The 16,164-nt window shown below is 38.3% G+C and overlaps 1 protein-coding gene across 1 annotated transcript in view; it reads left to right on the forward strand.

Annotated features, from left to right (window-relative positions):
- Nucleotides 1-16,164, forward strand: part of PLCL2 (phospholipase C like 2) — a 1,801,981-nt gene that overhangs the window by 687,273 nt on the left and 1,098,544 nt on the right. Inside the window, exon 2 of the mRNA XM_044066972.1 lies at nucleotides 2,943-5,438. Within this exon, the coding sequence (XP_043922907.1) occupies nucleotides 2,943-5,438 (2,496 nt within the window). The remainder of the gene's footprint in view (nucleotides 1-2,942; nucleotides 5,439-16,164) is intronic.

The following is a 16,164-nucleotide window of genomic DNA, read 5'->3' on the forward strand; positions in this document are numbered from 1 at the left end:
TTTAAAATATTTATATTTTGGAGTAAGCTAAACCATATTGTTATTTCAGAATATGTATTTTCTAGCTTATGTGTCTGTCACTGCACAATCTTTCAAATAGGTTCATAGGTAGGTACTAGGCTATCGGCCCAAGGGCCTACGTAAGCCTAGCCAACAAGGTTCCCTGGCTTACGCCACCCAAGAAAGTTATTTTCCTGTGCCACTGTCGAGCAGAGACACAGAAGTGATCCCCGGGGTGTATTTCTCATTTCCCATCCACTCATCAAGATTTTTCTTGAAGAGTGCTAATGAAGAACTTTGCTTGACATAGATGGGTAGCCTGTTCCAGAGTATGGGAAGTCTCTGGGATAGGAATCTATCCCTCCAGCATGTCCTGTTTATTGTGGTGACAAGGTTTAGGTCCCTAGAGCATGTAGCTCGGAGGGACTGGGATTTCTTTAGGTGCAGCATGTCCAACAGCTCTGGGTTTGACACAGATTTATATGTTAGGCAGAGATCACCTCAGAGTAGGCGATATGCTACGGAGTAAAGCTGGAGTTTTTTGAGACAGTCAGTGTAGGGCATTTGTTTGAGTTCAGTAATCCTATTTGTGAGGTACTTCTGTGGCCTTTCCAGCTGCTGCAGATGTCTTGTGAGGTACATTCCAAAAGGGGCATTGTACTCATGAGTCTAATGAGTGTCAAGTAGAGGGGAACGATGACCTCTTTTTTCCTGGATGAGAACTCTTTTATGATGAGATGTGCCATGTAGAAGGACTTCCTCACTACTGTGGCAATGTGACTATCAAAGGAGAGACTACTGTCTACCTGGGTCCCAAGGTCTCTTATCACGCATTCAGTGTTAAGTAGATTGCTGCCTATGTGGTAGTTCATGGGTACAGAGTTTTTACCAAAGGGGATGATACTGCACTTTTTGGCATTGAGCTTGAGGCCATGGCTCTGACACCAGGCACCTGTCTCAGAGAGGCCCATCTGTAGGATGTTCACATCATTTGGGGACTTGATTATGGCTCCTAGTTTGCAGTCATCTGCGAACTTCGTTAGTCAGAGGCCTTCTGTTTTAGCCTGTACTTCAGAGAAGTAGATACCAAACAGGAGCATTCCCAGGACGGAACCCTGTGGTACTGCACTTGTCACTGGTTTGAGGTCAGATTTGGAGTCTGCAACTTTTACAGTGTGGGTTCTGTCAGAGAGCCAGTTGGCAACCCATCTTGTGACGTAGGTATTTATGCCTAGTTTATTGAGTTTAGCTATAATTCCAAAATGGGGGATGGTGTCAAAAGCCTTGGCGAGCTCAAGATAGGCTGTGTTAACCACCTTACCCTCATCTACATCTTTGGTGACTGCCTCAAAGAAGTCAATCAGGTTCAGGAAGCATGATCTGCCTTTCACAAACCCGAACTGGGTAGGATCCAGAGTTTGCAGGTTACCAATGTCTTTGTTTATGAGTTCCATGATGATACGCTCCATGGCCTTGCAGACCAGGCTAGTCAGGCTAATAGGTCTATAGTTCCCGGGATCAGTGGTGGCTCCCCCTTTGTGGACTGGGATAACTGTTGCTGTGCGCCATTCAGTGGGCACAAAGCCTGATGCAAGGCTATTATTGAACATGGTGCTTAAGTGAGGAGCCAGTTCATTCTGAAGTTCATGTAAAACGCAACCTGGGATGTTGTCCGGTCCCATGGATGCTGTGTTTTTGGCTTTAGAGAGTGCAGCTTTCACCTGCGTAGTTGTGATTACAGGGACTCTGCATTCTTCCTGTATAGATATGGGCCCTTTAGGGGGTGGGGGGGGGGTAAAGTTAGCACTGAACCTATCTGCCAGGATGTTGGCAATATCAGTTGGTTCTGTAATTTTCGTGCCTTTTGTGCTGTAACTCAGAGCAGATCTGGGTGTTGCCATTGAGATTCTTGACATAGCTATAGAATGCTTTGTGGTTGTCCTTGGAATTAGTGGCGATTTTATTTTCGTAGCTAGCTTTGGAGGATCTTATAAGGGATCTCAGCTTCTTACTGAGGCTGACCAGGGAGCTCCTCCACTTATGGGATTTTACTCTCTTTTGCAACAGTTTCCTCCTTCTGTTGTACAGTTTGTTTATGGCAGGGGACGACCAGATTGGCTTCCTTTTTTTGGAGGATAGTGTCTTGGTTCTGTTTGGGATAGCACGATCCATGCACTCATGTAAGTGCTTATAGAGTGCATTTGTGTAGGATTCAGCAGTTGTAACTGTATCGTCCATCTGCATGGGTGTCATGAAGTTCACTACTTCTGTCTTAAGAAGCATGAAGTTGGCTTTGGAGAATTTTTACTGTGGTTTCCTTAATGGGGGGTGGGGGTGGGATGTGGATATCAAGGGTGATTAGCTTATGGTCGGATCAGACCAACGAGGAGTTGACTTCAGGTGTGGAACACCGGTCACTCATGTTGGTAATGACTAGGTCTAGGATATTGTTGCCCCTGGTGGGGGTGTGGATAAGTTGATCTAGGGCATTGGAGTTTATGAATTCCAGAAAGCGTTGCGCTAAGGAGTTGGTACATGAGTAGTTTTCCCAGTTAATAGTGGGGTAGTTGAAGTCGCCCATTATTAGAGTGTTTGGTTGAACCCTAATATTTTCCAGTACATCAAGAAAAGAGGAGTAGGAATCCTGGGGCATGGTGGGGGATCTGCACGTCAGGATGATAGGAAATGACACCAAGCTTTCAAGACACGTATGGTGCACATGAGGGGTCAAACAGGAATTGGTTTTAAAGTAACTCCTACAAGGATAACAGCTTTATACACCAACTCTGTCTTGTCAGACTGTTGTTTTATACTGTTTTCCAGAAGCATTGCTGCACATCAGGATGATAGGAAACAGAACAATTGTAAGCCAATTTAAAAATTTAAGAGAGATTTCTGATGTTTTGGATAGTATTTAAAGTTTTATTTATTTGTTTTTGCAGGATGGTAACAGACAAAGAAGAGAGAGGAAGAAGACGGTTTCATTCAGTAGTATGCCAGCCGAAAGGAAGATCAGCAGTGCCAGCGACTGTATCAATTCCATGGTCGAGGGCTCAGAGTTAAAGAAGGTCCGTTCAAACTCTAGAGTTTATAGTAGGTATTTTCTTTTGGATGCAGACATGCAGTCCCTGAGATGGGAGCCTTCAAAGAAGGATGCTGACAAAGCAAAGATTGACATTAGATCCATTAAAGAAGTGAGAACGGGAAAGAATACAGATATATTCCGTAGTAATGGAATTTATGACCAAATATCAGAAGACAGTGCATTTTCTGTAATATATGGTGAAAACTATGATTCGCTAGATTTAGTTGCAAACACTCCAGATGTAGCTAACATTTGGGTTACAGGATTACGATATTTGATTTCCTATGGAAAGCATACTCTTGATATGATTGAAAGTAGTCACAACAGCATGCGTAACTCATGGCTTTCGTGTCTGTTCTCTGAAACCGATACCAATAATGTTGGGTACATATCCACTGGAAAAGCTGTGCAGCTTATTCAGAATGTAAATCCAGGGACCAAAAATACTAAAATTGAGCTGAAGTTTAAAGAATTGCAAAGCGCAAAAGCAAAAGATAAAGTGGGAAATAATGTAACCAAAGAGGAGTTCGTTGAAGTTTTCCATGAGCTGTGCACAAGGCCAGAAATCTATTTTTTGTTGGTTCAATTTTCAAGCAATAAAGAGTTCTTGGACACCAAGGATCTCATGATGTTTTTAGAAGCAGAGCAAGGAATGGCACAAGTAACTGAAACAATGGGTCTTGATGTTATCCAGAAATATGAGCCTTCAAAGGAAGGACAGATCAATGGCTGGCTTTCTTTAGATGGATTTACACATTACCTCATGTCACCCGAGTGCCATATATTTGACCCGGAGCATAAAAAAGTTTGCCAAAACATGACACAGCCTCTGTCTCATTATTATGTCAATGCTTCTCACAATACTTACTTAATAGAGGACCAGTTCAGAGGTCCATCAGATATCAATGGTTATATTCGTGCTCTCAAAATGGGTTGTCGAAGTGTCGAATTAGATGTATGGGATGGTCCTGATAGTGAGCCTGTGATATACACAGGCCACACAATGACATCACAAATTGTCTTCCGCAGTGTTATTGACAGTATTAACAAGTATGCTTTTTTTGCTTCAGAGTTCCCTTTGATTCTCTGCTTAGAGAACCACTGCTCAGTAAAACAACAGAAGGTTATGGTTCAACATATGAAGAAGATTTTTGGAGATAAACTTCACACAACACCCCCAGAGACATTAGAAAATTATCTTCCTTCTCCAGAGTCACTGAGAGGGAAAATATTATTGAAGGCAAAGAAGCTCTCCCCTAATTTCAGTGGTGCAGAGGGAGATGTTACTGATGAAGATGAAGGGATAGAGATGTCGCAGAGGGTTGGAAATGATAACATATTACATCACCTCACTGTAGTCCCAAATAAAAGATTCCAGCTTTGCAGAGAACTTTCTGATTTGGTAAGCCTTTGCAAATCAGTCCAATTCAAAGATTTTGAGAGTGCATTTCAAAATCAAAAATACTGGGAAATCTGCTCTTTTAATGAGGTTATTGCTACTAAATATGCCAATGAAAATCCTGGGGATTTTGTAAATTATAACAAGCGATTTCTTGCAAGGATTTTTCCAAGTCCTATGAGAATAGACTCGAGTAATATGAATCCTCAGGACTTCTGGAAGTGTGGCTGTCAAATAGTTGCAATGAATTTTCAGACACCTGGTTTGATGATGGACCTTAATATTGGTTGGTTTCGACAAAACGGCAACTGTGGTTATGTCCTTCGACCTGCAATAATGAGAGAGCAGGTTTCTTTTTTCAGTGCAAATACAAAGGATTCTGTGCCAGGAGTTTCACCTCAACTACTTCACATTAAGATAATAAGTGGGCAGAACTTTCCCAAACCTAAAGGCTCAGGTGCCAAAGGTGATGTTGTAGATCCGTATGTATATGTAGAAATTCATGGAATACCAGTAGACTGTGCTGAACAAAGGACAAAAACTGTGAAACAAAATGGAGATAATCCGATTTTTGATGAAAGTTTTGAATTTCAAGTAAACCTCCCTGAGCTTGCTATGGTGCGTTTTGTGGTACTAGATGATGACTACATTGGGGATGAATTTATCGGACAATATACAATACCTTTTGAGTGCTTACAGCCAGGGTATCGACATGTTCCACTGCAGTCATTATCTGGAGAAGTATTACCGTATGCTACCTTGTTTGTACATGTGGCAATCACAAACAGAAGAGGTGGAGGCAAACCTCATAAACGTGGTCTTTCAGTCAGAAAAGCAAAGAAATCCAGAGAGTATCCTTCCATGAGAACATTATGGATTAAAGCTGTAGATGAAGTATTCAAAAATGCGTTGCAGCCTTTGCGAGAAGCTACAGATCTTAGAGAAGATACGCAGGTACTGTAGTTTTAATCTAACATTTAGTAGCATTTTAAAGTATTTAATATGCTATTAAGAAGTATTCATTTTGTGAAAAGTTGAAAAAACAAAAGCGAATATACTTATTTTTTACCTTATGATAAACTGAAGGCATTTCAAAGCCTCTCATTCAAGATAGTTTTGTTTCTTTCTGAGCTGTATCACGTAAAAGGAATCCTGCAATATACTTCAAATATTAGTAATCCTTGTATGCTACTTAAGTTGTCATAGAAATGATCACTGCATTTTAGTTCGTCAGATCAATATTGCTATCACTGTTATCTTTATTCAGTTTTTATTCATTTAACTTTCCCTAGAAGAAACCCATTCTTGTCACAGTTGTCCTAGCTAAAAGTCAAACTGTGAAATAGAAGTAATCACTTTTTTTAAAACAAGAGAGCAAGTATGTCACTGATTAAGAAAGGCCAACAATTAAAATGCAGTGGGCTGGAGGTTTAAAATATGATAGAATATAATTATGCTTTCCTTATTTTCCTGAAGACCTGTTGTGTGTTTGCATAATTGCTTCTTACCCTGTTCATTTTAGATCTGTGTAAAACTGAGTTAATGGTGACTGTCTTCTAGAGATGGACACTACTACTCTGATCACCTTTGTAACATGTAGCACATACTGTGCGTCTTGCATACCTTGTCATTCACAAAAATAAACATTCTAAGGAAAAGGGTTATAGACCACTAACAATGGCACTGCTTTTTGCTGAAAAGAGTATTTTTAACTATATTTGCACCATTTTCTGACATACTTACGACACAGCACGGTTTCTGAATGTATACATGTTTAGAAATGTGAAAGTACAGAAACCATTTTTAATGCAGATTCTGCAAAAGTATTCCTGAAGGTAGTAACAGTCTTTAGCATGAAAAGTGTAAATTATTAAAATATTCTTATGTGCAGTCACTATGTAGCTGGGTGGGTGGGGGGTGGGCAATGTTGCATCAGTTCATGGGATGTGCAGTGTTCTTTTCAACTTTAGTCAACCTCTTTTGCACATTGTTACCATTGTAATTAACAGGGATTATGGTAGAAATATGTTCAACCCCTTGTGTGCTGAGTTATCTTGGTACCAAGGACACTGGCCAGGACTGCAGACGTCAAGATGAATTGGCTTTCTGGTATCTTTTATTTTTGTTCATTTACTTGATCACAAATGAAAAAAATATTGATGTGGTTTGTCATGAGGGCCAGTATTTATGTCCAAGTACAAGAAGGCAAAATGCATTACTTTGGCCATTACTTCTTTCCGGTGATCATAGATATCATAATCAGAGGACTACACAGTCAGGAAGTAGCAATCTTTTGGGTGGGGAGGCAGTCCATTGTATAAAAGTGACTGCCCCCTGCTGTAATTTGATTATAGTCGAACAATAACTGGTCCATCTTAAAGTGGGCAGTATCAGTGTTCATGTCTGTAGTGTATAGGCTCATAAGTTCAGTTGTCAAGCTTACGACCTACTTTCCTTTAAGAAACTTCACTGGCACAACTCCTTATTGATATTTTGGCTTTTTCTTCTTCTATTTCTCTATCTCTTTCTTACACACACACACACACACACACACACACACACATATATACATACACATATATCTATATATATATCTATCTATCTATATCTATCTATATATATATATATATATATATATATATATCTATATCTATCTATCTATCTATATATATATATATATATATATATATATATATATGGTGATATTAAAGCCAGATGATATGCACCATCCTAGAAGGGACATTTTCTATGGGGACAGCATTTGTATGTGAAAGAGAGCCAAAATTAGTATTTGTGGTATTTTAAGGAGACCATGAAAACACACATCATGTTTTACCTCTCAAATTATAGCACAACATTTCTGTTACATATGCATTTAAATTAATTTTACAGCAAACATGCATATTTTTCTCATGAGACCAAATATATAATACATAAAATTATAAATATATTGTTTCTATGACATAATAATTAAAACACACTTTACTCCTGAAAGAAATATTTTAAGCACTTGAAACATTCACACAGGGGGAAACACGTAATTGTGAATTGACATGCAGACATTCGGCACTGCACAGCTTTTCCAGTAAAATTGCATGTGAAAGTACAACCTGAGTGCATTTTATAATTGAATATTTAGATTTCTAGTTGAAAAAGGTTTTTCTTGAAAATAGTTATTTCACAGCTATAACCCTGCATAGCCAATAGAATGTCAAGGCTTCCGAGATACATTATACATGTTTTCATCTGAGGTTGGCATCGGGCTTTTACTCAAGAGTAATGAACTTTGTGCATGTCTACAATATATCTATGTTGCTGTTACATCAGATGCACAACTCAAGTATATTTCTATAAAAAAGGAACTATGTTTTGTATGTGGAAAATGTTCACCAGTAAAACTCACTGCAGACATTGATGTAAAAATGAGCATCAGCACTAAGCTGTATGATTAAGTTGATGATGGTAGAACTAAGTCCATTTTATCATGGAGTTTAATTCCCTGAAAGATTTACTAAGCACTTTCAAAAAGTATTGCAATAATGCCTGTTATTCCTACACAATCTTTTGCTCTAGATGATTGCCACTGTTGAAGTGATAACTTGACCCCATATGCAGAAATGGGAAACCCCCGGGGGGCTTTGGATGGATGGTTTTCATAACTGCGTGACATTTTGGAACATAATCTACTTCCATGAAGGGTGGGTATATTTCTTTTGCTCAGGGCACAGAATGACACAGATATGAAGAATATCTCTGTACTGAGTTGTCATTACATTAGAATTAAAAAACACAAAAAAGAGATTGTTGTCGTTGAAGACATGCCATGACCATAACTCTATATATTGATGCAACAATGGAGTCAGATGCAGCATTGAGTTGTAGTTAAGTTTCGCTGGTTAAGTTCACAAGTAGTTTCTAGACGTGCAGTCCAGGAAACCATTAAAGAGCCTAACCCAATTTTCCCAACTGCTCCAGAGCACTGTCTGGTTAAGTAACGGCCTCAAGATCATACAGCTGGCAAGTACAGGCTTACAGAATTGTGCCCTAGACCACAGGAAGTGTCTGGTTAGTAGTTCACAGCTTAAATCCTCTGTGCTAACTGCCACACTCAAAGTAAATGCTTAATTGCTATTGTCTTCCCTGTGATTTTACATAAGCTGTTTAATTGATAGGTTCATAGGTAGTTACTAGGCATGCAGTTCAGGGGAACATTGAGGAATTAGCTTGCATTCCCAACTGCCCCCAAAGCACTGTCAAGGTAAGTGACTTGCTCAGTGTTGCACAATAGGCAAATAAGTCTGAGGGAATGAAATCTCTACCAAAGGAAATAGCTTATCAACTCATAGCCTTAGTCATCTACAGTAACTGCTAGAATGTCATTTTTATCTGCATTTTATATATGAGCATCAAGCATACATGCCTGAAAGATTTTAACACTCTCAACGGAGAGTGACACGGTGGCTTTTGTACACCAGTACTAAATGCATGATGTTATTGTCAACTGATAGTGAATGCATGTTGCATGGCATTATGTTTCTTTGGGGAATGAGTGTATGACTTTTATAGTGGAAAATGCAGCACATCTCCATAATGTCTCTATACTGAGCTTTCTTTACATAAAAAGTAGAGAAAATGTATATTATTTTGTAGGGAAAATGTATATTATTTCTCAAGGAAAGGGGGACATCTGGTCTCCAGAATCCTGCTATAACTAACCTTCCTTGTATTGGTTGAGACTTTATGTGAGGCCAGAGTTAGCATTTAGGTAAAATTTGGCATTGAGATCCATTTTAGTTACTCATGGTAATATGCCAGTCTCTGATGAACTTTGACCTCAGCGTCCAACTGTAATTAATTTCTTTAAAGTGTTAATTGGAACTTAGAGAGGGGAACAGGCATGTATCTTTTTTTAAATAGGTGCTGAATACAACATTTACAGGCATGTGTCAGTGATAGTCTGGCATGTTGCATTTTACTCTGTTTCCATTTAGGACGGGTATGTCATTTTTTTCAGAGCAGAGAGAGCAGCACATCCCTATATTTTTGTGTTAAATTGCAATTTAATTAAAAAAGGCTCCCTGGACTGATGGGACCAGTGCTGTAAGGTGAGTTATAGCACCAAAGTGCATTTAAATCTCTAGGGCCAGAATGACAGTCTTAAGTATATGTTGCATTTGTGTGTCCAAGTACAATTTCATAAAACATTTTTTGTCTGAGAAATCTCATAAAGGGACTGAAATATTGTCTTTTATATGTAGGTTGTATATGCAGGGGTTTACAGATGTTTGACACTGACAGCGTGGCATGTAGTATTTCTATTAGTCATAGAGATAAGACGTCTGCTTCGCATGGAGAGCCTTTCTGTTAGCCATAGGGATATGACTTCTGCCCAGCATGGGAAGAGTCCAAAATATACATTCTTTAAGTTATTATTACATCAGAATAAAAATATACATTTCTCCAGAAAAGGAAACTTTTTATCACTGGAAATGTATACATTAACCAAAACTCCATGCATTGATGATTACAGTACTGTAAGGTTGAACTTATCATTGAACTGGGTATAAGTACGTAAGGATAAAATGACTATCTTAATTGCATTTTGCACCAAAGTGTAAAGCATAATTACTGCTAGTTTTGCTAAAAATTCTCAAAGGTGGACTGACATATGGCCTTTTAAAAATAGGTACCCATTGCAGAATTCTATAGGCATTTGGTAATGCCATTTTGGCTTGTTGAGTTATACTTTTTCTGTTGGAGTGGGTATATAACGTCTCTTCAGGGTGAGTGATACAACACACATGTAGACTGTGTATTATCTAGAATATATCTACAGTGAGTTGTTGTTGTTACATCAGAATTGGATATTTTATATATTTCTCATGAACTGGGAAGTTTGGGTGACTGGCTTTGTGCTTCCCCTCTTTCACTCACCAAATTCATCTCATATACTCTGACAGCCATGGATTTAAAATGTGTAATGCTGTGACTGAACTGAAGGCATTGAGTGCAGATGCCTTTTTTCTGAGCACAAAGATCCCAGAACTATTTGCTATAATGCTGTAATGCATGGAGAACATCGTGCACTATTGTATTTACATATGTCGTCCATTAAGAGATGTGGTAGTTATGAATTACAGTTGGATGGTCAGTATAACAAGGCACACTATCCTCAAGATAAGGAACAGTAAAATAAAGGGATGGATAGTTACGTTTTTAAGGGAAGAAATTAATTGACAGAATTAGTAATAACCAGAGAAAGGAGGAACACTGTAAGTCACCCTGGAGACAAAAAGAAGGGGGGATACACCCTGAGTTAGCGTTATTCATTGAAAATGATAGGACAAATCCATATAATGGCAGAAGTGGCATGTGTATGGTTAGCCAGAGACCCAGATATACTGTATACTTGCTGAAACATATTTTCCTTGGAGGAATATGATTTTGTCCCTTTGCCTAAACTGGACATAATTGCAGTCAATTGGGGAAGGATAGGTCCTGAATGTGATGCTCACAAATGGGAGAAGAGTGAATTTTAAATTTGGAGGTGATTGGTCGCTTGGAGAAAGTGACGAATGTGACCACAGTATCACATGGTTCACTGTAAATGCTGCTTTAGACCTGCCTTTTATACAGTTTACTGTACTGAATGTCAGACATTTTTGTTAGTGTAAGCCCTGTTTCACTTGTAAGTTGGAAGGCGGTATTGCAGAACATGAATATAATTACTAAGGTAACACTATACTGAATAAATCAGATTTGCTATCAATCAGTAGGTAAATAAAATAATGTAAGGAAAATATTGTGTTCCACAAGGGAGTGGCAAAGAAGAGGAAGAAGATAAACATTCAGGAAATATAGGAAGCTCTCTGAATAGGGGAACTGAGAACTCTGTCAACTAAAGTAGAATTAAGCAATAAGAACAGAGTGGCAAGTATATGATATGTTAACTCAATGACACCTAGAGCATCTTTTGGTGTGTCTCCTCTTGGCAACCACAACTTTGTATTGTGTCACAAAATTATTTGGAGCAAATTGATTACCCATAGTCCCTTGTCACCTTTTTTTTTTTTTTGCATAAGTATATACCAAAGAGGAGAGAGCCCAGGACAGAGCCCTGTAGCATACCACTGGTGACATTGTTTTTCGGTCTAGAGCAAATAACCCTGACATTAATGGTATCGGTTCTGTCAGACAGCAAGTCATCAGTCCAGTGAACTATGTACGAGTTAATGTTGTGTTGGGAAAGTTTGTAAATAATTCCAGCATGGGGGATAGTGCCAAAGATATTGCCAAGTTTCAGGTGAACATTGTGGACTAGATTCCCATTTTCTATGGCCTCAGTAACACTTTCAATTAACTTAACTAGGTTAAGTAAGTATAGTGTGCCTTTTAAAAAGATGAACTGTCATGTATCTAGGGATATAAAGTAATCTATATCATTGCTTATTGAAGTCGCTGTAATATGTTTAATAGTCTTGCCAATAATACTAGTGAGACTAATATAGCCTGCAACCAGTGAAGAGACTTGGGTTGAAGAGTTGATGGAATGGCTTTGCTAGGTGAAATGTTTCTCTCCAGACATTGAGAATGTTGTTTGGACACATGAAAGTAGTGCTTCTAATTTTGGAAAGTCGCAAAAGGAATTTGCCCAAATTGATGACATGAGAGGGGTGGTGTTGAGAAGGAATGTGGAGGGGATAGAGGGAAAGTTTAATGGAGTGAAATCAGAAAAAACTTTGTAAGAATTTTGGTAATGTCCTTAGGGTCAGAGAAGGAGGTGCAATTAGAGATAAGTTCAGTGTAGACAGAATTGTTGGTCACTTCTACGCTTAATGATATAGCTGAATAAGGACTTATGGTTGCCTTTTCAATATTTGCAACCCTGGGTTCATAGATGGCCTTATTTTATAATGGTAAGTTTGAGAGACTTGCTTGCCAGTTATAAATCCTTTTTGTAATAATGAAGTGGACATCTTTTAGTAATGGCTGGGTGCTTTTTGTTTTTATTATAGAGTTTGTTGATGAGATATAGCTCCATTGTTGGGTTTAAGTTTGATTATGATGGATTTGTACTCATGCCTCAATGCATCTATTCAAGAGGGAGTAACATTTTGAGAGCATGAAGTCAACATTCAGATTATTAAACTGGAAAACATTGCTATTCTTTTTTAAATATCATTCACTGTTCACACAATATTTATATTTGTATGGCTTTTGTTTTTCACTTACAAAAATAAAAGGTCAGGAATGCAAAAATGCATACATACATACAAATATTTATAACATGGGCAATAGTACCCTTCTAGCCTGTCAGTATACCAAAACAATCATCCCAATAATGTGTCCAAGTTGGTCTTAAAATATCTAAACTAGTGCTTGCTTTAATATAGTTTGGTAGTATTTGCCAGGCATTGGCTACTCTCTCAGAGAACCAATTAGTACACTTCTCATTCCTGTATAATCTCCTATACAGGTTGTCTCATGATTCTCTGTTGCTATTTGATAACCCTAAGCATTCCCGGAGGTAGTTGTCACTAAAAACCCTATATTCTTAAAAAAAATGTTTCCTCTTAAATATCTACATGAAATGGTATACATGTTCAAATATTTTAACATTTGATAATTACTTAAATGTTCACATCCATGGGTGCCCTAGGTATATTTCCTCTTGCTTATGCTATCTCTCTTATAAAGTGGTCATAGTATTATTCCAGACTCTAGTTGGGTCTAATGTAATTTGCAAACTATGATTTTATCATTGCTGATTTCCTAGACTATTTAAATATTTTTACACAGTCTATAGTTTTATAACCTATCATTAACCAGTTGGTTGAAATGATCAGAAAAAGGTCAAAGCTTCGCCTATCCATATACCCAAGTCTTTAAATGAATCCACAATTTCAAATATTTGTGTACCATAGTAAATATTCACCCTTCAGTGTATGTAGCTCCCAAATTCCATGTGCTCAGTTTTTGATGTATTTATCAAAAACTGTCCAAATGTTCAGTTTTAGTCAAGTTATTTTTTGCAGGCATGCCCTGTCTGTAACAGATATAATCAGTTTACCAATTTTAAAGTTGTCTGCACACAGACAATAGAACACTTCAATTGAAAAAGATAGATTTGAAATATATAACCTAACAAAGTATGAGCCTACGGCAGAACCCTGTGGGACACCCTGACTGTAACCAAGAATTTCACCTGTCCATTTGCTTTATGATGCTTATCACGTCCTGTATGCAAGCCATGCAGTTACCCAGATTACAACAACTAGGTATAATTGTAATTTTAATAAACTATTGATCAGTGTTTTGTGTATGACCCTATAGAAGGCTGAATATACTTTTATATAAGTTATACCCAAACACAATTTTTCATGTTTAGCTGTTATGATATTATAGAATCTGAAGTTACATGTCGTTATGTATTGTTTCAAGTGTTAACCTTTCCAGTTCTGATAATAATTTATCCAAAATAACCTAACCTTCCTTTATTTTTCTACAACAAAAATGCAAACTGGTGGGTCTGTATTAAACAGGGATTGTTGTAGTCCCCTTTCTTTAAGGTTGTTTTTTAACAAGTGCTGCGTTTGAGAAATTTTTAGAATTGATGCACAGCTCAGCGATTTGCAGGTGTTTACTCCTACCACTGGTTGTATCTATTAAATGGTTTCCTGTTATACTCAGTATCTTTATATACATCTTCTTCATTTTTTTCCTGATCTTGTCTTTCGTTTAATTTGTCTGTCCAGTTGGTCTATTTCACTTTTCAAAGTTTTAGTCCAGTCTCATTTCCATTTTTTTATATTTTTATCTCTCATCTTAAGTATCTTGTTCTTATGGACAAATATCTTCCTGACCTTGTATGGCTTGATCATCATGATAAACATTTTTTCATTTCTTGGATTCAAATAATTTCCCTTTAAAAACTTGATGCATTCCTTCTGCTCTCTTTCATGGAATACATCACTCCAGTTAGTTTACATAGTGACTGTTTTGCCTCCATCTAATCTGTTATTCTGTTAATCTTTTGTGCATTGGTTTAGATCTCACTTTGGCACAATTGGCATGCAGTAGTTTAACCTTTGTAATCCCATGATCACTGCACATGAAAGGTGATAAAATCTGACATGAAGTAACAATTGTTTCCTTTGGAACACAAGCAGGTTGCAAGAGATGAGATATTTTACAGCTACTAAGGTGCAAATGCATTAATTCAATCCCATCTGTATGTTAGATGCATCATTTTGTCAAAGGTTGCAAATAAACAGACATTAAATATATTGTTGGTGTAAACCATGCAGGCGGCTTCACTCCCTTGACCCTTTACCTAATATAACCTTCTCTGAGGTCACACAGCCTTTTAAGATAGAGTTTTGACGAAAAGGGAATTCACACTTCCAGGTTTCATAGCAGACACTCTTAAGGGAAATAAAGCACATTAGCACCCCAGCACTACCAGGCTATAATTCATACCACACCTTTCGGCCTCTAAACCTGGACATAAGCATTAAAGGCGGTGGGGTCTCCATATTCATAAAGGATATGCACACCTCCAGACTACTAGCCCAACGTAATGCATCAGAGATACTTCAGCTACAACTAACATTGGGTAAAACTGCAATCCAGGGTGTAGCTTGCTATAGATTCCCCCAACATGTCCCAAGGCTCTCACTCCACATTCCTAAACACACTGGAAAATATTAGGGTACAACCCAATACCCTTATACTGGGAGACTTTAACTACCCCTTTATTAACTGGGGAAATTACTCATGTACCAACACACTTGCTCAAAGTTTTCTGAAATTCATTAATTCCAGTGCCCTGGACCAACTCATTCTTACCCCCACCAGGGGTAGAAACACCCTTGACCTGGTCATTACTAACATGGGCAACCATTGCTGTACACCAGTAATCAACTCCTCCCTGGTCAGATCTGACCACAAGCTAATCACCATGGATATCCACATCCCACCCTCACCTTCCCCCAAAGGAAACAACTGTAAAAAACTTCTCCAAAGCCAATTTTGGGTTTCTAAAAACAGAGGTGGCTAACTTCACGACACCCATGCAAATGGAAAATAGGTGCATGACTGGTGAATCATACACCAGTGCACTGTATGAGCAGATACACAAGTGCATGGAACGGGCCATACCAAACAGTACCAAGATGCTCTCCTCCAAAAAAAGTGCATGGAATGGGCCATACCAAACAGTACCAAGATGCTCTCCTCCAAAAAAGGAAGTCAATCTGGTGGTCCCCCACCATAAACAAACTCTACAACAGAAGGAAAAAAACTGTTGCAGAAAAGGGTGAATTCCCAAGACTGGAAAAACTCCCTTGTTAGCCCCAGCAAAAAACTGTGATCCATCATCAAATCCTGTAAAGCCTGTTATGAAAACAAAATTGCTCAGATTCTAAAGACAACCACAAGGCATTCTGTAGTTATGTCAAGAATCTCCATGGCAATACTCAGATCTGCACTGAGTTGCAGCACAATGGCAGTACATATACAGAACCAATTGATATTGCTAACATATTGGCCGACAGGTTCAGTGCAAACTTTACCCACCTTTCACCCCCTAAAGGGCCTATCACAATACCTGAGGAATGCCAAGTCCCTATTATCACAGCTACAGAGGTAAAAACTGCATTGCCCAAAGCCAAGAATACAG

This window comes from Protopterus annectens, chromosome 3.part1 (genome assembly GCF_019279795.1).
Source record: "Protopterus annectens isolate FY-2018-M chromosome 3.part1, PAN1.0, whole genome shotgun sequence".
NCBI classification, from domain to species: domain Eukaryota; kingdom Metazoa; phylum Chordata; order Ceratodontiformes; family Protopteridae; genus Protopterus; species Protopterus annectens.